The sequence below is a fragment of the Lacerta agilis genome, chromosome 3, assembly GCF_009819535.1.
Source record: "Lacerta agilis isolate rLacAgi1 chromosome 3, rLacAgi1.pri, whole genome shotgun sequence".
Lineage (NCBI taxonomy): Eukaryota > Metazoa > Chordata > Lepidosauria > Squamata > Lacertidae > Lacerta > Lacerta agilis.
This window is the reverse complement of record NC_046314.1, coordinates 55667719-55693739: the sequence shown is the minus strand read 5'-3', so window position 1 is coordinate 55693739 and position 26021 is coordinate 55667719. Positions and strand designations below refer to the sequence as shown.

General features: G+C 38.3%; 1 protein-coding gene across 8 annotated transcripts in view; it reads right to left on the bottom strand.

Annotated features, from left to right (window-relative positions):
* LAMA2 (laminin subunit alpha 2) overlaps nt 1-26021 on the bottom strand; it is a 362452-nt gene that overhangs the window by 43453 nt on the left and 292978 nt on the right. For 7 of the 8 annotated variants that reach the window (XM_033143752.1, XM_033143756.1, XM_033143755.1 and 4 more), the window contains 7 exons: nt 21801-21903; nt 13148-13264; nt 10579-10761; nt 8490-8495; nt 5943-6097; nt 2561-2704; nt 1032-1165 (listed from right to left, as the gene is read on the bottom strand). In XM_033143752.1, coding sequence (XP_032999643.1) covers nt 1032-1165; nt 2561-2704; nt 5943-6097; nt 8490-8495; nt 10579-10761; nt 13148-13264; nt 21801-21903 — 842 coding nt within the window. The remainder of the gene's footprint in view (nt 1-1031; nt 1166-2560; nt 2705-5942; nt 6098-8489; nt 8496-10578; nt 10762-13147; nt 13265-21800; nt 21904-26021) is intronic. The other variant, XM_033143753.1, reaches the window with a different exon arrangement.

Here is a 26021-nt window from a genome sequence, read left to right as displayed (position 1 = left end):
TCTTTCCCTGCAAGTGCCAGGCCTTTAAATTCCAATTCATTTTGCCTCAACATGCTGATAATCGGAACAAGATATGCATGGCATTCCCTGGTGAATATTATCTAGAAAATAACATAAATTGCACTGTCATGCAAATTACTGGCAAAAGCGTTAAACTATTCTAATGGTGCCTGCTGTATAATTAGACTGTAAAATGAAATGTATTACTAAACATAATTACGATGTCGTATAACATACTTAACGAATCATGAATAAGCATTAGTATATTTCATAGAGGTGGCTAGTTAATTGGTATAGACACCTAACTAGTACTGTGTTTGGAATTCCTGTCTGATATAACTTCTAAGAATAATAAAAATGCCCCCATAAAACTTGGGTTATACACTTCTTTTTCAGAAATAATCTATCACGGTGTGATATTCAAAGAAAATAAGGTCAGAATTATATACTATATATGCTGCAATCACTGCATTATATAATCTGTGATATATTAAGTATGTCCCATCATGTTCATGCCCACAATTTTTGGGGGGAGAGGGGCCAGAAAAATTTGGGGGCAGGGTAAGGTTCAAAGGCCTGATATTGGATGATTAAACTGCATAAAAACTCATGCGTTCTTAAGAGTCTTAGTAGTATTTGCATTACGCTTTATAATAATGATGTTCCTGACAAAGAATGCATGTGGCATGAACACAAGACAACAGAATCTAGACATTATAAAAGCCAAGACAATGTTGATTCATATATCAACAGAAGGTTATTGGCCATGTGGGTCATATTTCATCAATTCAGATAAAAAAATCCTACCTAAATAATTTAGCATTTTTTTAACCCACAGGAAGTGATAAACTATGGCTGAAGCCCTCAGGGAGGAAGTGGTGGTAGTACCACTGCTGAAAACGCCCTGCTTCTAACCAGGAAAGATTTGATCTCAGGAGCAATTGAAATTGAAGCATGACATCTTCATTTTATATCATAATACAAAGGGTGGTGGTGGTAGTGAGACTTGTATGGAAAAACCAAGTACTTGCCTTGATGCTTCAATTCGGTACCAAAACCCATCGTCAATTGTCAGATCTGGATATTCAACCCGTCCAACACCGGATCCCACATCCCACAGGAAATCCACTTTGCCTTTACGCATTTCTATGGCCAAAAAGTCCGTCTACAAAAAAGACATTTCATTTTTTTAAAAATCAACATAATTAGAGTAATAATAGCAAAGCTACTAGAGAGCAGAGACAGTTAACAAAAAGTGCAAGGCAAGGCAAGTGAGAGAATTATTAAAATAATGAAAATAAGAAAGATGTGAGCGGAGGACAATGAGCCACCATCACTTGTGGTGGAATAATCTTTCAAAATCCTTAATTTTTCTCTTGGAGATTTACTTCTTATCATGATTTACACAACATTTTTGTGAATTACTCCAATTATAGCAGAAACGTGTATTTTCCCTCTTCATGGGCTTATTTCAAATATTGGCTTATTTGAACATATAGTGAAAATAATAGCCACAACCTATCAGTGCAGACATAACTCAGGACTAAGCATGTTCTACATCAATAGTAAATACTATCGTAATATAATAGTAATATACTAATATAACAGTAAATACTAATATAATATAACAGTAAATACTACTGATGAAATGCAAATTAGTGCATTTGTACAGAAAAAGGCCAGGAAAGAATCTTATAAATAAACATTCAAATTATGTTTCCCTTTCTCTTCTTTGGGTGTCGTATTTTGTTTCCTTGTGCCATGTTTTTTTTAATATTCATTATAGCAGAGGCCTCAAAAACTGTAAGTGCCCTGGGCTTCTCTGGACCTCTGTGGGGGCCCTGACTATCTGTTACAATGCTGGCCATGATGATTTCCTATGAAAAAGTGCTGCGTGGAGCAGGGGATTGATGAATCCTTTCCTTCTTATGCTTCCTTCCCAATCAGTATTTTGCCAGCCACCTTTTCCCTAGCTGGTAGAAAAAATAATAATTTGCAAGATAACTTTACTCTTTTGATTCAGCTTTTATAACCTTAGGCTGCATAAGTCTTATGCACACTTATCTGGGAGTAAATCCCACTGAACTCGGTAGGAATTGCTTTTTGAGTAGATATGTATAGAATTTCATTCTTAAGGTTGTTCTCATCAAGCGGCTTACTTTTTCTTACCAGGAGGGTGATGGGTGAGATGTAGAGGTTGGTGCAGTGCAAATGAACCAGCAGAGACCATCTGATCCTCCTGCAGGTGAATTTGCATCACAGTGACCTCACTGCCTTGGCCCCTCCCACTCTCCATAAGCAATAATCAGAGAATAGTGACTGAGCCCTACAAAGTGAGCTTTTTTCTGCCACAATCCCAACGTATATCAACCACCTGTGTAATTTATAAATCCGTTTCACATGGTTAAAAGACAGTCTTTTTGATCTTTGTTTGCTTTACAATTATTTAGTTAACCTTAGTTTCCCTGCCCTTCCACTGTGCCTTTATTTACATTGACATTTGCTACAGGTGTACAGATCGGACTGAAATTTCCCCGAAAGAAAACGAATGCAGACTTACAAATCTGTTACTTCCAAGGTAAAAAAGCAGATTGTCGGCCACTGTTGTCTTTACATTGAGAATGACAGTGTTGTAGCTTCCTTTCTTTATCTCTGGTTTGTATGTACGAATGCAGTTGCCTCCAGAAGCCACAGATACTTTAATCTTCAATGGAAACACAAGAAAGAGAAGTTGGGAAGGGGGGAATCAGGAGAGAGAACTCAGGTTATACAGCTCATTACCGCCAGTGAAACAGTTAGGTATCCACAAATACATGCAGCGGACTCATTTTTGTCACTTTTCAATCATATGCTCCCTTGAGGTCTAAACTGATGGAATAAATTGCAATCTACTTTCTAAAAACTGGGTTTGGATTACAGGTCATGTACTGACAATTATTTTGCAGTAATAATTAACTAGGATATGTGACCATGAGCAAGGGTAAGCTATGACAACATAGCTGCTGAATATATTCAGAAATGGTTGCTAATGAACCCACAAGGGTAACAACAAATACAGCCTATGTGGGATGTGTGGTCTATATGCTGCCTTATTTTGAATGCATTCTCCTCTCCTGTGTTCTGTTTGTATTATGGAAGACTTTCATGTATTTTAGTTCTACTGTCAGTTGTTGCTAGTTCCATCTCAGAGGATCTCTTGCAGCTCTAAAAACTAATTATCTAATATTCATTAAGAGTTCACTTGGTGCTTACAATACTGTATTATTGCCTTGGCATTTATGTGAGTATAATAAAAGACTCAATAAAGTCCTGGACCATTTGCTTTACTGAGCTTATGGAATCTTGTTACCAAAACAAATAAGAATGTAAACAATTCTATTTTGTTTTTCAAGTTTATGAAATAGAAATACATTTTGGTGATGGCACAAATTAGTATCATATCCATATTTGTGGAAAATTAGGCAACTGTGTTTTCCTAACCTGTTTCAATTTTTTTTTTTAAAAAAACTGATGATTATGGGATCGTGAAAACAGCTGCCATTTTCCCTGTGTGTCCTCTTCTCAACTTTAATATGAATATGTGGCTGTGTAACTGTGTACATGAGGGATGGAGAACCTGGCTCAGATGTTGTTGGGACTCCAAATCCCATCACCCAAACCAGCATAGCTCATGGTCAGGCATGATGGGAGCTGTATTTCAGCAACATCTGGAGGGCCACAAGATGAGAGTGTATAAACAAGCCTCCTTTTGCAGCATGTGTAAACTAGCCACAGGATGCTATATTAGGTACAAAAAAAGAAGCAAGAAAGCAAGGAGATTCCAATGTGGGACCATTTAGGTAAAAATGTAATATAATATAATATATTTCTGTATTTGTTTTTTACATTGAGGTTAAGTCTCCTTCATTCTGGGCAGTGTTTTATGCATTTGCCACAGCCTCACATACCTAAATGAATCACAATTGAGCCTTATTTTTGTCATATATTCTAGATAGTAATGAGATTTTTAAAGATGTTGTAGGTGTCACACGTAGTTGTATTCAAAATTCACTAGACTGATGAGTTTTAAAACTTCTGGCATGACTAAAATGCCACTGACAGTGAATTGCTGAACCACTACACCATTTTGGGCTTTCCAACCACACAGTGAGGAATAGTTGGAATGCCTCCTCAGAGAAATTATAAACGTTTTGAAAATAGCTTTAAAACCTAGGCATGAAAATTATTTCAAGAGGTGGAAGAAATAATCTGTTGCCTTGCCTCTATTTGCATGAAGAATCATTTATATATAAGAGGCACTGTTTTATCAGCATTTTACTACATACATTTATTTTTGTATTTCTCCTGCAGGCAGCATGATGCTTTGACTTGAATTAAACAGGAGCTGGCCAAACATTCATCTCTAAGGATTTTCTTTACAGATTCTTGTGGGTCATATGGCAAATAAGTTTAGCGTTACCAGCTGATCCCAGAGTTTAAAATGTAATTACACTGGGAAGACAGATTCGGGACTCAGTAATGAGGCTAGAAAATGATGCTCTTAACCCGAGGACACAAGGTGAAGAAAATCAGGAAAATGGGAAAGCAACCCAATTTAATATTCTTGGTGGTTCTGCAAAGATGCTGTCAGGTTCCATATACAGCAGCAATGCCTGCTGATAAGAAAATTTCCATGTCTTGCAGCAATGGGGCCTTTTTTGTTTTGTTTTGTTAGGGTGATTAATGTAAACACTTGAGCAATCTATTCCTCATACAGCATTATTATAATACACGATTTTATTGATTAGTATTTGTCATTAAATGTAAACTGACACATCATTTCCAGCTTTGCTCACTGTTCATGCTCAATGCACCGATCAAGTGTTAATTCAAAAGTTATAATATGCTTGCTGCACACCAACAGATACTCTCAGGATGATGATCGTAAACCCAGCACCTCTGCTGGGAGCCACAACAAGCACACAGAGGTCTGTGTGAACAAGGCCTAGACCACTCCATTACTGGAAAAAGGTCCATGCATCCAATGGGGAATGTTTGGTCTCGAGGTCCATCTGTAATTACAGTACTACTTTTTTCTACCAATTTGACATCACAGGCTGTGACTGTGACTGTGACAGAGTGATGCTCCAAAGGAAGGGGAACAATGAGCTTCAGTTTAATGACAGACCAGGTAGATACCACATTTAATCATGTGAACATGAGCCACGAGGGGAAGACTGCTTGAGTTTCTGGTTGTTGTGTTGTAAGAGCCCATTATGGACTATCAATACAGATATTGTAAAACTTAAGGGCTTGATTCAACAGAGCAGCTAACAGAAACCAGTGCTGAGAGTTCTGCTAGTACAAGGGGACTTGACTCTCTCCTCCACTCACATGCCCTCATGCCCCCAAGTTGTCTCTGGAGCATCCAGAGAACCCCCCAGAACAGCATGTGGAAAGGGAAGCTTGCACTGATGGAACAATCGCCTTAATGCAATGTTCAATTCCACCCTAAAAGTTGCAGGCTCCCTCCAAGACCAAGCGAACATTTACTGGTTATGGCATGGTAATTGGCTCCCCTACTTGGGCATGAGGAAACCTCTTTTATTACTACAATATAGGGTTGGGCAAGTGCAACCAGATAGGAGGTCTGCTGTCAATTCAGATTCAAACCACCCCACTCCTCCTGCAGCTAAAGGGATGCTAGTGGGTTACACAAACATTATGTGTGGTTCCTTCATTCCTGTTTTACCAATATGACTAGGAAATGGCTCCTACATTGCTGATGTTAACCCTTAGATTACCACTTCTCAAGCAAGCTATAGCACAACATGAGACCACCCATTTTTTGTGAGCTTTGTTACCAGCATCGTTATTTTCAGCCCTCCTTATTCCTTCTGAGGTCTCTGTATGAATGAAATAAGACAGTTACAGAAATAGAATAAGCTATTAGAAAGGCTTACGGAATTGGCTTGCTTCCTGGCTTGATTTATCAGTTCTTTAATCTGAGAGATGTTTTTCCCTAGGTTATCTTGAAGTTGTTTGATTGGTTTGAGTTTATCCATCAGTCTATCTGCTTCCTCTTCCAGGTTTTTAACAGTGTCTTCTGCATCAGCAACTTCATGTAAAAAACACACAACCAGAAACAGTGTGAGAAATTGGTTACAAACACCATGAGTAAAACTTAAGAACACTCTGGGCCAGTTTGAATATAACAATCCTATTTTATATAATTTGTTTTTTAATTTAAAAAAATCTTTATTTTTATTGGGGTTAGGCTATATGGGGATTGTTTGTTATAAACTGTGGATGATTAATCCAGGAATGAGTGTTGTGCCCATGCACACATCCTTCATGTGCCAGCCAAGGTTTGTATCATGATTGTTTTAAACAAACTTATTCCATTATATGCGTAATTGCAAAGTGTGGATTAATCTTGGACTCCTGGTGTGGTTTCATATTGTCACTTGCAGTCCATGATTAACCCAGTTTCTCAATTCAAAAGCAATGTAAAGTAGCTACAATGAAGGTGTGCAGGCTAATTTTCAGATAAATAAATCATGCTTTTTTCATTTGGGATTTAAGTGTTTGAAAAGCCCTGAAAAATATATATACTGATAACTTTTTTTTAAAGATGCCAAATAATTGCAACAATAATTTTAGAGCTTGATTGGCAAAATAGGTGCAAAGGAGAAATATTCAGAAGAGTGCTTTGGGTCTGAAGTTACAGGGTTGCTTTTTGTGGGTTTTTTTTGAGGTTAACTGAGATCCTGTGGCATGGAAAAGTTAGAGCTTAGAGGTCACAGTATGGACAGCTCAGGGTTCCAGAGTTTGCCTTTTGGTCTTGCTTTAATGGAAGCATTTTGTACTGAAATAGTAGCTCATTAGTTTTCATTAGTTAGGAAACAAATTAGCACTCATTAGTTACATAGTCATAAATTAGAAGAAGAAAATAATGGTCTAACTCCAAATATGAGGACCCATGTCTCAGGACTTTCCATATTTGTTAAATCTGGTAAAGGCTGGTAGCCCACACTTATTTTTTCCACTAGCTTTGAAGATTATAAAGTGTAAACCACATGACCACACCCAGTCACTCAGGATTCCAGCTAACATGGAAGTGTAGAGATCTGCAAGCATAGGTTTGTTTGTTTGTTTTGTATTGTATGTGTGTTTTGCATATATATATATATATATATATATATATATATATATATATATATCTCACAACAATTACCAGGTACTAGTTACATAATACACTTGCCACAAAAAAATAACATTGCATTTGTAGTGCCATTACAAGCATTTTCTTAATTTGTCTGTGGAGAGGCTATATTAACCGTCAATAACCGATGAGACCAAGATGTCTCTGGAAGTCTGCAGACAGGATATAATGACAATAGCAATCTGCTGTGGCTTCTCTTCAGGTATCTGGTTTTCAGAGGTACAGAAGGAAGTTTCATTCATCTGTCATGGACACTGGCAGACATATTCCACATAAATTTGTCTAATCCTTTCAAAATGGAACAGTCAGTGGCTTTCATTGCAACCCAGGAGCCTACTGTCAACGTATTTCTGACTCCTTGCTAGGGATGGTGGGACTGGTCAATTCTGGTTCCCTCAGTTTCTCATTCTTACAATCTTAAGTTCAGTTCTCCAGGGTTCTGAAGCTATTTCCCTTCAATTCTTCATGAAAATTCTTCAGCATTTTAGTCTGAATTTCTGCTAATGAACACATTTTTTGTCTGCAGTTTTGAGCAATGTACAGCTTTGCAAATAATTTTTTTCTAGCATGTACTGCATATGCTATTTTCACTAAATATTCATTTTAATACATATTTTCCCCAATATATACATTTTGTAAACAATGATCAGAGAAGAGCTCCACAAAATTTTCATGTGAACTTTGAAGGAAGGCTGTGTTTTGGTTCTCATATTGTACACTGGTAAGTGTGAATTTGAGAAATTCAGCTTTAAATGTAAACTGAATTTAATTTCTACCCTATACCTAGTCCTGTGACATCAATTTCTATACTATCTGACCTCCATTTCAGGTCCATAAAGAAAGAAACACTAAGTTCACTGTCAGCTTCTTTGTAGAAGTGAAAAATGACTGAAGTAACAAGTTTCCAGAATCTGACTTGTTGGAACATGCAGAGCATCTGAAGGAGAACTGCACCTTCCAGGAGTCTTGACTCTGTATGACCTTTCAATAAAATGACAACTTCTGCCTCCTGCCATTCTTTACTCAATTTCTCTCTTATGGCTTTAAGACACTAAGTATGGGCTCATAGCATCAGAACTGGTCACGAGGTGCGTCCCTTTCCTGGTATGAATAACAGTGTTAGTGTCAATGTTGGAACATTGACTAGGATAAATAGTAAGCCGTTATAGCGCAGCAACTTGCATAGGTACCATGCAAGTGTATTTGAGAAAATGAATGAAGCATATGGGCACAGCAGAAGGGGGGAAGGCTAGAAAGAATAATAAAATTAGAACCTTATACGTACTGATTTCTGCAGACAAGTTTTGGAGATTTAAAAAAAAAGAAGAAGAAAGAAAACTTGTAAGACAGTAAGTTCGAAACAACAAACAACAACACAATAAAATGGATTACTGAACAGAAAACTGGAGGAGTTCACTGCTTAGCACACAGTGTACTGCAGCTTTGGCAGAAGTGGAGAAATTCCTCCAGTTTCAGGTGCCCACATTAGGTCCACTATATTGCCACTGGAGCACAATCAACTGAGTAAGTTATAACAGCTCAATGCAGATGAAGCATTTATGTTATAATAGCTCAGTGCAGATGAAGCATTTTCAGTCTCACAAGTCCCACCCCCTTCCTCTCCCATTTCCTTTGATTATGTGACCTTTTGTCCTCCTCCTCCTCGTCTTGCCTTTCCTGTTCAAATCTCACCTTTTCCTTTTCATTACTTTACAAGGCAATCCTAACCATGTCTAATCAGAAACAAGTCTTACTGAATTCAGTGGGGCTCATTCCCAAGCAAATGGAATTAAGGTTGCAGTTTAAGGTCTGTACTGAGCTGAGTGCTAATGATAGTTTTAATTTAAGTTGGTGGGGTTTCAAATTCTTGCCTACTGTGGTGTAGGTGGCACAGATTTAATGTTCACTGTAGGTGGCACTGGAAAGAGGAGTGAATCTGAGTAGGAAAAGTGAGGAGGAGGAAGGACAGCCATGAGAATTTGAGGAGCATTCCTGTTCTAATATAAGTACACTTAGAAAGGCATACATTGAGATAAAGTAAAATACATAGTTATCTACAGTTAGCTTCATATTTAAATACATACTTAGACATGAATGTTCATATGGGTTTCCCCCCTACATTGCACATTAATGGAGACGTGGAACGGAATGAACTTATGCATAAACATGTGCAAAATTGGCATGGACTAGAGATAGACTGAACTGTCTATTCCTAGATTCAACCCAAAAATGAAGACTGGATTTATTTTATTTTATTTTTTGCATTTTCAAATGCAGAACTGAGACTTTGTGGAAGGAATATAGGACAGAGTTCATGTAAGTAATACCTCAGAAGGTATGTGATTTAAACACGTCTAAGTTTTTCCACTGTGTATATTTAAGGACTTTCAATGGAAATGACTATTCATTTTCTGTGTCACTGTAATGCTAGAGGTCACTCAACTGTGCTGGAGACGTTCTTGCTCAATTCTCCTACCATGCAACACAGGGCTACTCCGTGAATATAATAACGAAGGGATCAGCATAAAATATACTCTTAACACAGCTATATTACCCAAGAGGCTATATTACATCTCCAACAACCAAAAGACAGCTTTATTAAATTCTACTCTCATGCTTCCCCCTTTAAAGGTTAGCTCACAGACCAAGCTGACATGTTCATACTACGAAAGCTTGTCATCATTTCTACTGTACTAGAAATTATCTTTCAAGGACTTCTTTGTTTTTTAAATGCGGCGCTAGAGTTCTTAATCTTAAAGGAGATGCTTTAAGAACCAAGAGGATGGATTCTAGAAAACCTACCACCAATTATGTGCTATGTAAACCTTCCCTAACCTGCTGCTTTCCAGAGGTTTTGGCCTATAACTTCTATTATAACTTCTACTCCCTGCCAGAATGACTGTGCTTGCTGAGGCTGATTAGAGTTGATGTCCAAAACATATGGAGGGCACCAAGTTGGGAAAGGTTGTGCTATTTGAAAAATAAAAACAGCAACTAGATATAGAGAAACAAATTGGCTATTGTTGGGAAGGTCTCATAAAAATAAAATAAACCAACAGCACCATCAATTAATCTGTGCTTTTCCATTGATAATTTAGTAAGCATGTAAAGGCAGACACCATTCTGCATGTGTCCAATTGATGTGTGTCCTTTTGCACCTGGAAGAGGGCAGAACAGGGGCAGGCTTATGCATGCTCCACCGACATGTCCGCAGGCCAGGAATGGAACCTCCATGGAAAGTGGTTGCTGTCCGTAATAATAGCACTTGAACTCATATGCTTCAAAAATCATATACTGAGTTAGGGAGGGGAAGCCTTTCATAGCTACACAAGTACATGAACAAACAACAGTGGGTATGAAAAATAAGCTCTTACTGTTTTTGGTGGGATCTTTCACAACAGCATTTGTCTTGGCTGCATCCTCGGCCAGTTTTCTGTAGTTGTCTTTTAAGCCAAGGAGATTTTCATTGAGATCTCTGATTCTAGCCAGGACGTCATTCGCAGTATCGTTTGCTTGCTTGGCTTTGTCTTTGACGGCTTGTACCTTGGCTGCTGTGTCTGTAAAGGGGAGGTAGGCGGGCATGAGAGACTTGTACATATTGTATACACAGACGTGCTCCATCACTGGCGCAAGGCCATTCCCCTTGATGTAGTTAAGAAGGGCAAAATCACTGGTTAGATATGGAAGCCTAAACCATTAAAAATATAGTTCTTTTCTCACCTAATGTAAAGGAGCATGCCATATATTAGCCAGATCCTGCTATCATGCAACCTGCATGTGATTTCTCACCAAACTGCAGTGATATCCTGTCAGTAAATGTTGCTGTCAGATATCGCTAGGAATGTCCTAGCTAAATATCTTGTGAAGGAAAAAAACTGTCAGTGGAATGGAGCCCTGTGTTATCAGTTTTTGTGAAATGAGAGGACTGCAAATGCCTATTAATTGAACTACCATGGTACCTATATGAATTATGTCTGAAATCTAAACTTACATATTATACAAATTTGGACATACAGTTTTCACAGGGGCCAGCTTCTGAGCATGATTTCATAGTCCCCCCCCCCACTCCCGGCCAAACCCTGTCACCTGCACTGGCAAAGGAAAGAGCACAGATGCTTGTGAGCTAGTTTAATTAGATCACAACTTTGTTAAATCAGAAAAGTCTGTGATCCAGTATTTTTTGGCACACTGAAGATACCATGCCGAGTGTTATACTGTACCACAGAGAATTGTTCTTTCCAGTAGGAAGTATGGCAACATACCTATGAAGCCATGCCAGTTTGCCCCATATGGATAGATTCTGGCAGCAGATCTTGGCTTCTGTTTATATCTTTTGAATGCAAAGAGTCTCAGTCAATTTCAGTTCCCTTCATTTATGGATTTGCGTTATTTCTCTGGAAATTCTTAGTTTTGCCTAACTAGACAGAGCGGTTACTCTTGGACAGTTTGCTAGTCTCTGTACTGTATTGCTGCGGTAATAGGAAGGAGCGGTACTTTGGGGAAATGAGCTAGAGGAAAACGGTGGATTGGCTAGCAGTATGGACTCAGCTAGACTGGTAAAGAAAAAGTGATTTATATGCGTTGTATATGCGATATAATATTGTGCCACCAGATGGTGATGTGGAGTCCCATTTTTCTCTACCTGTTTTCCCTGTTTAAATTTACAATGCTTTAAACTGAAACACTTATTTGATTTGTCTAGATCCAGCCTATGTTGTCTTTCATTCCTTGGAAGAAGAAGAAAATTAACTTCCAGAACTGGCCTTCTAAGAGTGAAAAGTATTCCTTCTACTGTGGCAGACAGAACACCAGCATTCTCAAAGATGCTCACAGGCAGGAGGGCACATAGCGAAAAGTATAATATACACACACCCCTAGTCAAAAAATAGAGATCAGAAAAATATTTCAGCCAAGTCTGCCAATACTTCAGCACTACTTACTAGGGCCTAGTCCTGCCTGTGAACTGTGAGAGATGGATGACGAGCAATGGAGCACCCTTGTGCAGAGATGGTGGGAAGAGTGTTCACACCTGTATTGCCTAGACGATGATCCTTGTCATCTGATGCTGTGCTGTGAAGTTGGGCAATGAGGCCACCACAGCATAGCATGGGCAGACAAAACAAAACAAAAACCCTCTTTGTGTGTTCCTTTATCCAAATAATTAGCAACATGTATTTATTTTATTTAATACAGTTAAATACTGCTTGTCATCTGAGGATCACAGGGCGCTTTACAGTATAAAAGCAGAAAAACAAACATAATAACAAACCAAATAATCACCCCACCCCCAAGAGGAGAAAGGGATGGAGTGTGCATAAGCCCTGTTAAAAAGCTACAGTCTACTGTGTTCATGTAGGCTTCCAATGTATTTTAAACCCCTGATCTTCCAGGGTTCTAACACACACCGACATGAGAAAGCCTTGCTGAATCAGGCCAAAGGCCCATCTAAATCTAGAATCTTGTTCTCACAGAGGGAAACAAGATGACTATGAGTAGCCTGCAAGCAGGACATGAGCGCAACTGCATTCTCCCTACTTCTGATTCCCAGAAAGTGGCAATCTAACCAGGGTGGCAGAAGTACCGGTAGATCAGGCTCCCTGCTGCATGCAGTTGCCTTCCAACTAATAGAGCGCAATGGTGGTGGTGGGTGAATGTACTTGGCCCTTTGTCCTCCTTAATGAGATGTTGATTGCATTCAGAAAGGAAAGCCCAAGGCCGACAAAAGAATTACCCAGTTTCCCAACATGGAGACGTATTTCCTCTGGCCTAGCTCTACTGATGGCAATTTTGCTACATTTGCAACACTTCATTTCAAGCTGTTTGGTAACACAGAGATACATAACATAATCCCACTCACTTCATGATAATTGATTGGCTGGATTCAAGCAATGTGGGAAATGGATTTCGGGTGCTCCCCAAATGGTGGTCAGCCCTACTACTTACCATTAGGAATCGCAGACAGTTTCCCCAAGGTGTCGTTCAAAGCTTTCAGGAGATCCGAGTTCTTTTCCTCAGCATCTTGCAACCTATCCTGCATTCCTTTTAGATTATCCCCATTTTCTGCAAAGAGGGCACAAAAAAAAAAAGATTTGAGTTAGTTTTCTGAAGCCTCCGTTTATTTCATATGCCATGTTGTCATGAAAAGCTGAAAGGTTCTTAATAAAATAAAATAAAATAAAAACAAAAATAATATATTAATACCCCGCCCATCTGGCTGGGTTTCCCCAGCCACTCTGGACAGCTTCCAACAAAATATTAAAAATACAATAAATAATCAAACATTAAAAACTTCCCTAAACATGGCTGCCTTCAGATGTCTTCCAAAAGTCAGATGGTTGTTTATTTCCTTGACATCTGCTGCGAGGGCGTTCCACAGGGCAGGTGCCACTACCGAGAAGGCCCTCTCCCTGGTTCCCTGTGACCTCATTTCTCACAGTTAGGGAACCGCCAGAAGGCCCTTGGAGCTGGACCTCAGTGTTCAGGTTGAACAATGGGGGTGGAGATGCTCCTTCAGGTATACTGGGACAAGGCTGTTCAGGGCTTTAAAGGTCAGCACCAACACTTTGAATTGTGCTCGGAAACGCACTGGGAGCCAATGTAGGTCAGATATATCAATTTCACTTTCTCTCAGTTTCTCCTTTTCCCAATCAGTTCTCCATATTTTCGCAGCAATATGCTACTATTATTTTTTAAAGCCTTCATGAAAATCCATCAAATTTACAGCAAATTTCTCCCAATATACACGTTTGTATGCAGTTTTGCCAAATATTTACATTTTTGCAAACATTTCCCCTTAAGTAATACATTTTTGCATGTTATCTTCACCCTAGCACACACAGTTTCGTATGCATAATTTGGCTGGAGAACTGCATTGCAAATTTCAGAAAAGTGCAAATTTTGAAGGATGGCTCCATTTCAGGTTGCATACTGTTTCGGGAAGAGTGAATTAGGTAGATTCACCTTTAGTTGAGAACCAAATCAAAATTCTCTCCCATCCCTAATACTCACAACCACACTATAGAGGAGCCTGAGCAAAGAGAGAATGACTGACCCAAGGGCTTTTTGTGGTGTACTGGTTAAAGTGCTGGACTAGGGTCTGGGAGGCCACAGTTCAAATCCCCATTCAGACACGAAGCTCACTGGGTGACTTTGGGCCAACCACTCGCTCTGGGTCTAACCTACCTCACAGGGTTGTTGTCAGAATAAAGTAGGAAGGAGGAGAACAATGTACACCACCCAAAACTCCTTGGAGGAAAGGCGGGATATAAATGTAATAAATAAATAAATAAATAAATAAATAAATAAATAAAATCTATGGCTGAGCAGGGATTTTAAAGTATAACTTATTAAAAAAATACTTAAATACTAGATTATTATTTTTTAAAAATACTGATACCTATATGTATCTGATGGCAACCACACAAAAATGAAAATCACAGATCTTTTTTTTTTAATTGTCCACACAGCATAGAAAGGTTTTCTGTGAAACTCTTGCAGAAAAGAAATAGAATCCGTAACTTTTGAAATTTGAATCAAGGATTTCCACTGTGTCTAAGGTCTTGGTTTTCTTATATTAGTTTTATACAATACCTAGTATTTAAATAATTTTCATTTTTATTAGAGAATATGCCTATTGTTGCATTTCAAATTGCACACCATTCCTAGGACTGCATTTAAAAAAAGAGGAAACTTGCTGAACAACCGTTCAATAATGGTTAAATTGAATAGAAGACACAGGAGACTTTCCTTAACATCTTCTGCCCTCATCAATAGATGAAACTGCTGTGGTGACCTCAGAATTTCTTGAATTTCTACAGTGTGTTGTGTGTGTGTGTGTGAATAAATGCAATCAATGAGGTCAGAGCAGAGTCACAAAGAGTGTTTTACTTACCAAATTCCTATTACATTGACTTGATGCAGCTGCTGCAGATGTAATACCCATTGAAAGGCCATGATATCATGTTAGCTATAATTTGATCAATACTGGAGGCAGCACTCATTCTTTCTCTCTCTCTCTCTCACACACACACAGACAGACAGACACATTTTAAGGCAAAACTAATTTGTAGATAAAATAAAGTACTAATATCCATTTAAACGGAAAAACTGCTACAAACCATAAGGACAATAATTGAATATTCAATATACTACTGATGAAATTAATGTCATCCTTTGTGTATGATTCAATAGTCTTTGCAAGCTGTTTTGCATGACAGTGGTGTTTTCTAGGACATCATCCATAAAAATGGTTTTTAAGGCTGTCAAATCTATGTTCCAACTCAGATTGGTGGATATTTGCAAATACATACTGTATGTCACAAACTCAGGAGTGTAGTTTGGCAAGGAAAATGCTGATTAGTGCTGAAGCATCATTTTAGAGACATTTTCCATTATTTATTCCCATCAAAATGGACGTTATGGTGCTGTAGTATTGAAGGGAAGAAATTTATAGCCACATGGCATTTTCCCCTTGGAAAAAAGGGGTTGCACTGATGGCAAAATCTGGGAAATGAGTTATAAATCATGTATAGATTGCTTGCCATAGGTGGCAAATTACAGAGAATTCAAACATTTGTATATACAAGGTAACTAGGTACATCTAAATAAGAGATTATAAGGGATGTGGGTGGTGCTGTGGTCTAAACCACTGAGCCTAGGGCTTGCCAATCAGAAGGCTGGTGGTTCGAAACCCCTTGATGGGGTGAGCTCCTGTTGTTTGGTCCCTGCTCCTGCCAACCTAGCAGTTTGAAAGCACGTCAAAGTGCAAGTAGATAAATAGGTACTGCTCCAGCAGGAAGGTAAACGCCGTTTCCGTGCACTGCTCTGGTTCGCCCGAAGCAGCTTAGTCATGCTGGCCACATGACCTGGAAGCTGTACGCCGGATCCCTCGGCAAGTAAAGTGAGATGAGCACAGCAACCCCAGAGTCGTCCGCGACTGGACCTAACGGTCAGGGGTCCCTTTACCATTTTAAATAAGAGATATATTGCATGATGTGATGCCACAAACATTCTTAATTGGCCTGTAAAATGGTCTCTCCTAGAAAGACAATAAATGGTCTCTTTAAATACACAATAGATCTGCCAATTGACGAATTAGTAGCTCACTTCTGAAATATCTACTACACGGGTGTGTGTAGAATCAATGAGGAAACATGACTCTTCAGTGTTGCTCTGCACATTTTCTGAAAGTAAAATAAAATGTCTTTTGCCATGGTTATTGAAGCATGTTACATATAGGGTGCCCTGAAAGACAATTTGGAAGCTTCAGTAGGTGCACAGCCTGATAGACTTTTATCAGCTACAGCCATAGTTGTTCAAATTCCTTTCATTTGCAAGCCCAATTTAAGGTGCTTGTGCTTTAAAGCCCTAAATTGCTCAAGACCCAAATATCTGAAGTATTGGGAAGTTTTTAATGTTTGATGTTTTCCTGTGTTTTTATATGTACTGTAAGCCACTCAGAGTGGCTGGGTATTATTATTATTATTATTATTATTATTATTATTATTATTATTATTATTATTATTAAAATTTATATGCCACCCTTCACAAGAAACCAGAGACCAAGGGTCATTTATTGCCTAAACAATGACTCTTCTGTTGACTTTTTAATCTGACAACTTGTTTAAACATTTATTATTTATATTTATCCATCACTTCATAATAAAAATTCTCTAATATTGCTCCAAGATCTGTTGGACATTTCAAAAGAAAACATATAACACCTATGTAATGCTTTCAAAAATAATTTCCTCATAACAGATACCGGTACATTTCAGGTGGTAGTTTTAGCAGTTCTCCAGTCAATGTCTGTTATACTGACTGATTTTCTCCTGGGTGCCTTGTCCAAATTATACCAATTCTTCCATTCTTCCAGTTCAGAATCACCCTGCTCTGAAAACTACTTCTAGTTTTGCAACCACTGAGCCAGGCTATTTTTATGACTCTTAATAAGTTTTAATCTCTGTGGATCTCCCAAATTCCAATATCCAAACTCCATCTGTTTAAAATTTTCCCCTTTAATATCTCAAAATGCATTTTAATTGTTTTCTAAATATTAACAAGGAAAAAAGGCAAAATAAATTTCCTCAGGGAGTTCCATGCAGACTGGAGGATGAAGTTCTGAAAATCACCATTAATTTTTAAAGAAACTGCTCTGTTCTACAGGTGATAAATATTTTCCGAAGAGTCCTATTTTTGAAGTCACCTGTGGTGAAGTTAAACACTGTGCTGTAGTTGTAGCATGAAATCCATTCAGTTTACTTGTGACAGACAACTTCCTTGCTTTTTAGACAAAGCTAAGCTAGTTCTCACTCATTATGCTAAGAAGAACAGGCATGCAGTCTGTAAGGAAGTAATCAAATGCAGATAATGAGAATAACAGAGGCAACTGCAACGTAAGGCAGCACATTCTACTCAAGGATGAAGAAACTTAGCCTGTGCACTTATGAATGCAAGGGGCTTACAGTGAATATGTGGAGAAGGCCCTAGGTGAGCCCTGACTGTTTTTGTGAAGCAGTTGAAGAATGAGAAGTGGGAAGATGACTGAGAGGCATCTTTGAAGGCTCAAGAATTTCTCTTCCATTGGAATTACACAACAGGCCCACCTAGAGCAAGCAAGAGTTTTTCTTGGTCTACTTTGTACAACAAAGCAATATTCGCTGCTGGAACTGAGCAAATTATAAGGAGAATCGCTGAAGCAGGAGGGAAGGAATTCCCACATGTCAGACTCTGCATTCTGTCCAGATTCCTAGAACCAGTTTGACACAGAGACATTTTTTAGGGCTGAGTGGCAGAAGATACATAGCTCATGAGAATTTCTCTCCCATACCCTTCATGACAGTATATGCAAGAAAGAGTTTCTCTGTACCTACATCAGATGGCTCAGGGAGAAGGCTTCTGCCAATTTCATGGCCTTGGTGACCTAGAGCTCTCCAAGATAGGTGCAAGTGCAGATCCTAGGCATTGACATCGGAAAAGCAGAGGGATATCCTATCTGGTTCCCTCTCCTTCCCACCCCATAGCTTTCAAACTGTGTTGTCTTTATAAGAAAACATCAAATGTATAATGAGATATGTCTACGATATTGGGTGCCATCCAACTATGTAATACTCAGAACATTCCCATTAAAATAAGTGGAACTGTTAACAATAACCAACTTTGGTTAGCTATTTATTTCAATGGGTCTACTCAGTTGGATACCCCCTGTTCGAAAACATCTCAGAAGAACTACTGGTAATTGTAGTGTTATGAAGTCTCAGATAAATAGGGGGAAATGACCCAGTATAGTCATATACCTTAAAGTCTGCTGAATTCTTTTCTAATTCTATACTTTGGTGACAATGATTAATGGTGGGAAGTGCTTCACTTTTTGCTGACACCATACATTTTTGTGGTCATAGAGTAATTCAAACCAAAAGCTCATGGGGATTTATCCAGGAACATATACAAAGATGATGATTATATAACAAAGATCCTGTGACTTTGCAGGAATACGTATTACAAGGCAGTGCTAATCATTATTAGGGACCTCAGTGCTTTTCTTCAGGGGATACTCAAGGGTAAACAGTACTGGCACCTCTTTTTGTTGTTGTTAAAAAGTGTGGCACTTACTGTAACAACTTCATGTTGAGTACCAGTACCTATTTCTCTAGGAAAAAAGCACCGAGTAGAGTACAAAGTAGGTGCACACTAGAAACGAAGTTCTGAAAAATAGAATTCCCATTATCAATTGCTAATCTGAAAAAAAAGGAATGGCTTAGATCTGAATGACCACCAACAAATACAATATACTTTCTGCGCTTTCATTTTGCAATTATCCTTGTTTAGACAAAAGCCTGTCTGAATAAAATATATTCAAAAATATGTATTCACAACCCTCTTCTCCGTACACATTTATTCTGACATAGAGCAAGCCAAGGGAAAGAAGAATTTGGTCACTTTTAGCTAAGAGCTTGAAATCCACATATGTGCAAAATGCTAGCTGTAGAATCTACTTTTCCTATCAATTCAGACTTCCTTCTAGACTTCCAGCCCCACAGAGGGAGGGAGAGAAAAAGGGAGAAATGAGTAAATCTCCATTTTAATAGCTGCCGTCACACGTTTTGCTCTGTAAGGACTATTTCAGCAAATTTTGGAGGTAATATATGGCATTTTCCTGATTAACAGCCATTTTATACCTTATGTAATTGGCTACAAATCAGGTGTATGTCATAATGTAGCAAGAAAACATTCCCATCTCTGTCGCAGCCTAGGCCTGAGTTCCTGGAGGATATATTACTTGAGTGGTTTACGGGTTTTCATTACTTTAACTAATGTACTACCTGTAGTGCAGAGAGAGAGAAATTCCAAACTAATGACTGCTTCTGCCTGCTAGCTCTTTACAGAGTCTCTATTATTTGTATTTTAGTTGTGGGCTTCCTATAAGGATTTTGGAGGATTCTAAGGAGACTTTGTTCTGTAAGTTTTTTTTTATTTTAGTGCTCTCTTCTTAACCTAGAAATGCCAAGCCATGGCTAAGGAATTATGTTAATAACACCAACAACATAATGATGCAGCAACAAGTGCCACAAACAAATAGAAGCAATTAATCTCAGGTTCCAATTTGGCTTAATGTCTATCCAGGCCACAACCTGATCCTGCAGGGTTAGAGTAATGTGTGCCAATATATTAACATATACACAGGATAGAACACTGAGAAAAAAACATTAAAGCTTTATGTTTCAGCAGTTTCATCACTGTTAGAACCGTCTAATAAAAAAGAAAAATCAGCACCATAACCCTCCAATTAACCTGTAATAGGGCTTCATGACCATATAGGAGTACTTAACTTGAAATTTTATAAGATGCCTTTGTGGTTATATTAGATTGCTTTAGAAAGACAGAACTTTCCCTTGGTACTGAGTGTGAAAGGGGGGGAGCAGTAATTTAAAAAATAAAATAATTATTTTTTTCATATAACGAAAAGCAATGTCTTAACAACGTGATGGTGAAGGTGTTGAATGCAAAGATGTAAAATGCACAAATGCATGTTAAAATACAATTGCTTTCTGCAATACAGCATAAGCCACTTTGATTAGATTCAGTTGTGTAGACATCAACAAATCCAGTTTATGAAGTTGTGACTTGCCAGATGATATTGAGCAGGTTCCTCTAGGGAGCCTTCTGGGGACCATGTGCAAGTGGTAGGCGGGGCCGGAGGAAAAAGCGGGCAAAGTCAGAGGAAACAGACAGAATGCAGAGCAATGGATGTGACTATAATTTGTGTACAGTAGGCTATGCTCTATGTGAGGCTGACTCAAAAGCAGCAACCAGCACAAAATGCAGTGAGTCAGTTGCTCACTGGGGTGGAAATTTAGCTACCATACCACTGACGGACATTGAGCTACTGGGCTAGGTTCAAGGTACTGCCATTGGTGCACAAAGCTGCATAACTGAAATATTGCCTCATCCCCTACACACCCAACCAATCACTGCATTCTGCAGGAGAAAGCACCCTGCAGATACCATCCTATCAGTAAGTTTGTTGTGCACTGTATTGGGATTGGGCATTTAGTGTGATGGCACCTACACTCCTAGCATCAAACAGGTGCCTTCTCTATTGTCTTTTCTCTATTGTCCCTTTTCCAACAAGCATACTAAATGGAGATATCTATTCCAGTAGTGGATGTGAATCGATTTTATGTATGTTCTGTGCAAATTGCTTTGAGATGCCTCATGTGAAGAAATTCATAATTAAACAAATAGCCGTAAGAATACATTCTAGCCATGCCAAAGTCAGAGGTTTCTACACACATCAACACAAACGCCCATTTAAGTAAGCAAGAGGCATTAACATGATTCAAGGACCTGTTCCAGCCACACAAAAGCACTTGAAAGGGAGGGTATGGAGTAGGGATGGTGAGCTGTGAGGCTTGGAGAGAGAGCCTTGAAGACTGGATAGAAAGGCTTGGAGGACTGCATTCAGGCTGAGGTTTCCCACTCTTGATACTGAGCAAATCAGCAACACTCAGGATCAAACAAGACATGCCACCAAATGTGTCATTAAACAGCTTTCCAAATTAATGCAAGGGTACAGGGGGTACAAGGGTACAATTATTGGCAGCACTGTTTAGTTTAGTTTTTTCCTACCTGTATGTGTGCAGATAGACACACAAAGAGAAACATTGAGTGTGTGTGTGTGCATCTTACAACTGAGGTTAACACTTCATTTACCTAAAGTAGTGGACTCTAGTTCATTCAAGTTTATGTCATAAACTTTTAAGGTGCCACCAGGCTCCTTGTTTTTGCTGCAACAAACTAATGTGGCTGCCCCTCTGTAGGTCATTGCTATTAAATTTCTGTAGTGAAGCAGTGGTTGAGAGACTGTAAGTTGCTCCAAACTTCCAAGAAAGTTCCTGGTTGAATTAGGATCTGGATGTAAAAGACTGTTGTCACCATAGGTGGGTATACAGTTCGTATGGAAATCAAGTACTGATTACAGAGACAGAATTGTAAATCAAAATATTTTCCTATAGAGATATTTGCACACTAAGACCACAGTGGATCTCATTAGCTTTTCAATGAAACCCAATTATTGCAGGGAAAGAAAAAGACATACCTTTAACATCATTTGCCTGCCTGTTGGCATCGTTAAGAACCCTGAAGCTTTTTTGCAGAGCATTCTTGGCACCATCCTTTAATGATCCTTCTGGACCAGACACCTAAAGAAGAAGAAGAAAAAGAAAAGACCCAACAACCAACTACTGTCAGTGAAATGCATGCTTAACAGCAGGTTCAGCAGAAGTTGAGAATCCTCAGAAAAAGTAAAATGGGCAATTTAGTTGAAGCGTCATGAAAATTTGAAATGATCATCAATGCAGTTTAAATTATGCTCTCAAATCACTATGATATTTATCATACAGAACTAATAAAATATTTTTCATATTAATTTGGGTCTTACATCAAAGCAAATACCTTCCAGGCAGCCATGAAACAGAAAATGAGAGCAGGGCTGAACTGGGGAGCAGAACTTTCCTTTTGTTTTGTTTTAAAAAAATATTATTTAGAACAGATTTGAAATCTAAAAATTCTTTCTGCATCTATATGAATACAGCTGTCTATCCCTAAAAATATGCATGAGACAGCCTACAAACATTAGAAAGAGGATTCTAGCAGTATCTTTCTGGAGCCAAACTGAGTCTGCTGTGACAAAAAAACACACCTGTGGAAGTGTTACGATGTCTGTATATTAACATGTGCAAAGAGTGTTAATGAGCTAGTGTGGCATAGTGGCTGAAGGGTTGGACTACTGCTGGGGAGATAACAAGTGCAAATTCAAACTCAGCCATGTAGCTCACCTGGTGATCTTGAGCCAGTTAGCCTCTTCAACTAACCTACCTTATGGAATGGCTGTGAGTTTGTAATAGAGGAAGGGAGGCTCTCTGGGTTTCTTGGAGGAAGGGTGTTATAAAAACTTAACAGCTAACATATGTGGTTAAAATAAGAGCTTGATTGCTGTTATTGGCAATCAGCTTGTACGATTCTTTGAGCCCTTGTATAAGTGTCTGTGCTTTAGAGTGGGAAGGCAGAGTAATAGCAAAATATGTATTCTGTTTCCTCCCAGAAAACCATTGGGAAGGACAATTATACAGTGTCTTGTCACTCTGGACTGGGACTACAATTACTAACATCTTTGATGACTATGCCTAATCTTAGTCCTATGATACTTTTCAAGAGGTTTTTAATGCAGTGTCATCAAAAGGTTTAAGGCATTCAGTTCTATTTTCATTTTCAGCAAATTAGACCTGAACTATGCAGGATAAAGGACAGCAAGCTGAAGCTTAAGACAAGGATGATGATGATGATGACGACGACGATGAATGGGGGCCAGTCCAGACCCAAAGGATTGTTTGTTGGCCTTGCCTACCTTGGATGGGGCCATATTACCCATTTAGTAAAAATATCAAAATAAAGTTGAAATTCATGAAAATCTATTTATGCAATATGTTTTCTCTTATTAAATATTCAAATTATTCTTCAAAATGGTATTCCATCAGATGCAGCAAAACTCTACATCTGCCACATTAGATTATATTTCTTCTATTCTTTCTCCCTTCAGATCACTGCACTAGTAAGGAACTATATACTGAAGGAATGAGATTGTTGTTGTTGTTGTTATTGCTATTAACAAATAAAATGTTTAGTTGAATGGACAGCAAAAAAGTTCAATAGGCATAAGGAAGATGTGAAAAGGTCAATTTGTAATAAGGCAAAAAGGAGTTGCAAGTTGGATATGAGGCTGAGTAAATAGACTTAGTGTAACACATAAGCAGGGAATTTTGATTGCAATACATGCACTGTAAAAAAACAACAACTATTTACACAAGCTATTCAACAGATCAGTAGAGATTACTCTTTATCCAGCACTAACTGGCACTGATGTGCATGACATTTTACACAGCTAAAGTAGGAGCAGATCAAACTATCAAAACTGTATTGATCATTATGATTGCCATGCAATGAAAATGCTCTATACATGATAGCCAGCATGCAATGGAAGTTTTAGAGCTGAAATCACCATGTATGGAACACTTTAAATATTGCAAACACCTCTGTGTAGAAAAGGATGAATGTTTTATGCAAGGAGTACACAAATACACATTGGTTTTGATGTGTGAAGACATAACAAAAACTTGCAATTGGTTGTGGCTTCTCAAGACATGTATGAAGTTTGTTAACTGTAATATATCTGCATAACATCACACATGACTATGTGCAACTTTCACCTTTTCCCCTAAATGAAAATGTGTGAAAAATTGTAACTTTTTGAGGTGCCCTGAGATCATAGGAATTATCCTGTAAGAACAGTATTGTACTACAAAAGCTTAAGAATAGAAGAAACAAGGAATGGAAAAGGAAAGAAATAAGAATTACCAACTGTGATTGTGAATAAATACAAGAAAGACTGTGAGGAAATATGGCCTAGTTAAGTCATGGCAGAAGAGAGTCAGAAGAATATCGGCTGCTCAAGCAAAGCATTGTAGAGTAAAAGTAGCTTTGGGGTGGGGGAAATCTGAGGACTGTGAGGTATCTATTAAAAGTCTACTAAAAGGCAAGCAATAAACAAACAAACCAACACTGCCTTAATGAAAGCAATAAAACTTTTCCTCACAATTTAAATAGTCTAGTATAGAGATGAGGGGTAGGATTCAGCTAATGAGTCCCAAAGCAGAATTATGCTTGTGTACTTTTCGGGACTTCTGCTTGCACAATGGGGCTGCCCCCTCTTATCCCCGCATGACTCCCCTAGTGTGACATTTGATATACTCCCTCAGTGTCTCTATACTGAAGTTTCTATAGGAATTAAACTGTATAAGAAAAAGGAAGAAAACAAATTTGTTAGCAATAATTAGATAATTATAGTATATATAGCACCAAACCCTTTCACAGCTTAATGGCTTTACTGCATTTTATAAAACACCAGCATTTCCTAAATATATGTTAAGCCTTTATTATTATTGTTTAAGGATCCTCAGTTCTGAATTGGATCTTTTATCATGATAGAACCCAGATTACCATCGCCATCCACACAAGTAATGGGCTATGTAAATTCACTTTAATAGTGGAAATACCTCATCTGTGATGAATTTATTTTGCTTTAGAAGCCAAGAAGAATCCATCATATAAGGCATGGGATGAATTCATCTGTCATATTTTAATACTGCTTATCTTTCTAGTTGCCACCTATTCTTCATTTAAGGATTCTTAGGATTTTTAACTATTGGCTGCTCTTAGCTTTAAAACCATGCAGTCCACAAATCCCTGGACCATTGTGAATAGAAGGCAAGAGGCAAAGGGATTCTAGCAGCAGATGCACAATCATGCCATGGCTGCTATCTCCATTTCTTCCCTTGGTGAATCCAGGAATCCGCTCTTCTCCAAGCCCACAGGCATCTCATACCAGGGACGGGAGTGAATTCTCCTGGAGTGAAGTGAGCAAGCAAATGAATAGAGGATCTTTGATCACCATGTGCATAGCATATGGTGCTGCTGACTGCCAACAAGAAGAAGGCAGAAACGTAAATATTGGAGATATACTTCAGAGGTCCAGACTAAGGGAAGCCTGGAAAAATTAATAATTAATAACTGGGATTGCAATTTGGATTTTTTTTAAATTTTAGTTTATTGTTTTTAATTGGATTATGATTATGATTTGATGGATTTGTTAATTGGTGGTTTTTACTGGAAAATTAATAATAATGATAAAAAAAGAATTTTTAAAAAAGCAGCAGCACATCGACAAAGTGCTACTGGAAAACTTCCTTGTACAGAAGTTGACTTTTAAAAAAATGCTTCATGAAAACCTTGGGTGGTATTCAACTAAGTTCGATTCCGATTGGACCTACTGAAATAAACCTGATTTAGCTGTGTTCATTTAATTTCAAGGGGCATACTCTGAGTAGATCTTAGCTGCAAACAACCATTTAATGGCAAACTTGCAGATTACTCTACTATGTGAAATAGGGCTGTGAGTCCAAGATTGCCACTGGAGTGACATCTCTGTGTAACACATTTCAGGTGTAGATACTGGTAAGCTTTCTTCTGTTTCACTTTATTTCTTTGCTACGACGTTACAAGCAGACTGGCCTTTGAGACACTTAGCCAAAATCACGACTGCTCACTTTCTCTCTTTTCTTAGGATATAGTCTCTACTGCTTTTCTTGTTTACTGAAATGATGATTACCAAGGTCCTAGGACCTTTTAATGGTGCATTTGCCTGTGAATATCATTATATTTTTTGCAGAAACTGTAGAATATTATGTCTTGTCACACTGCACAC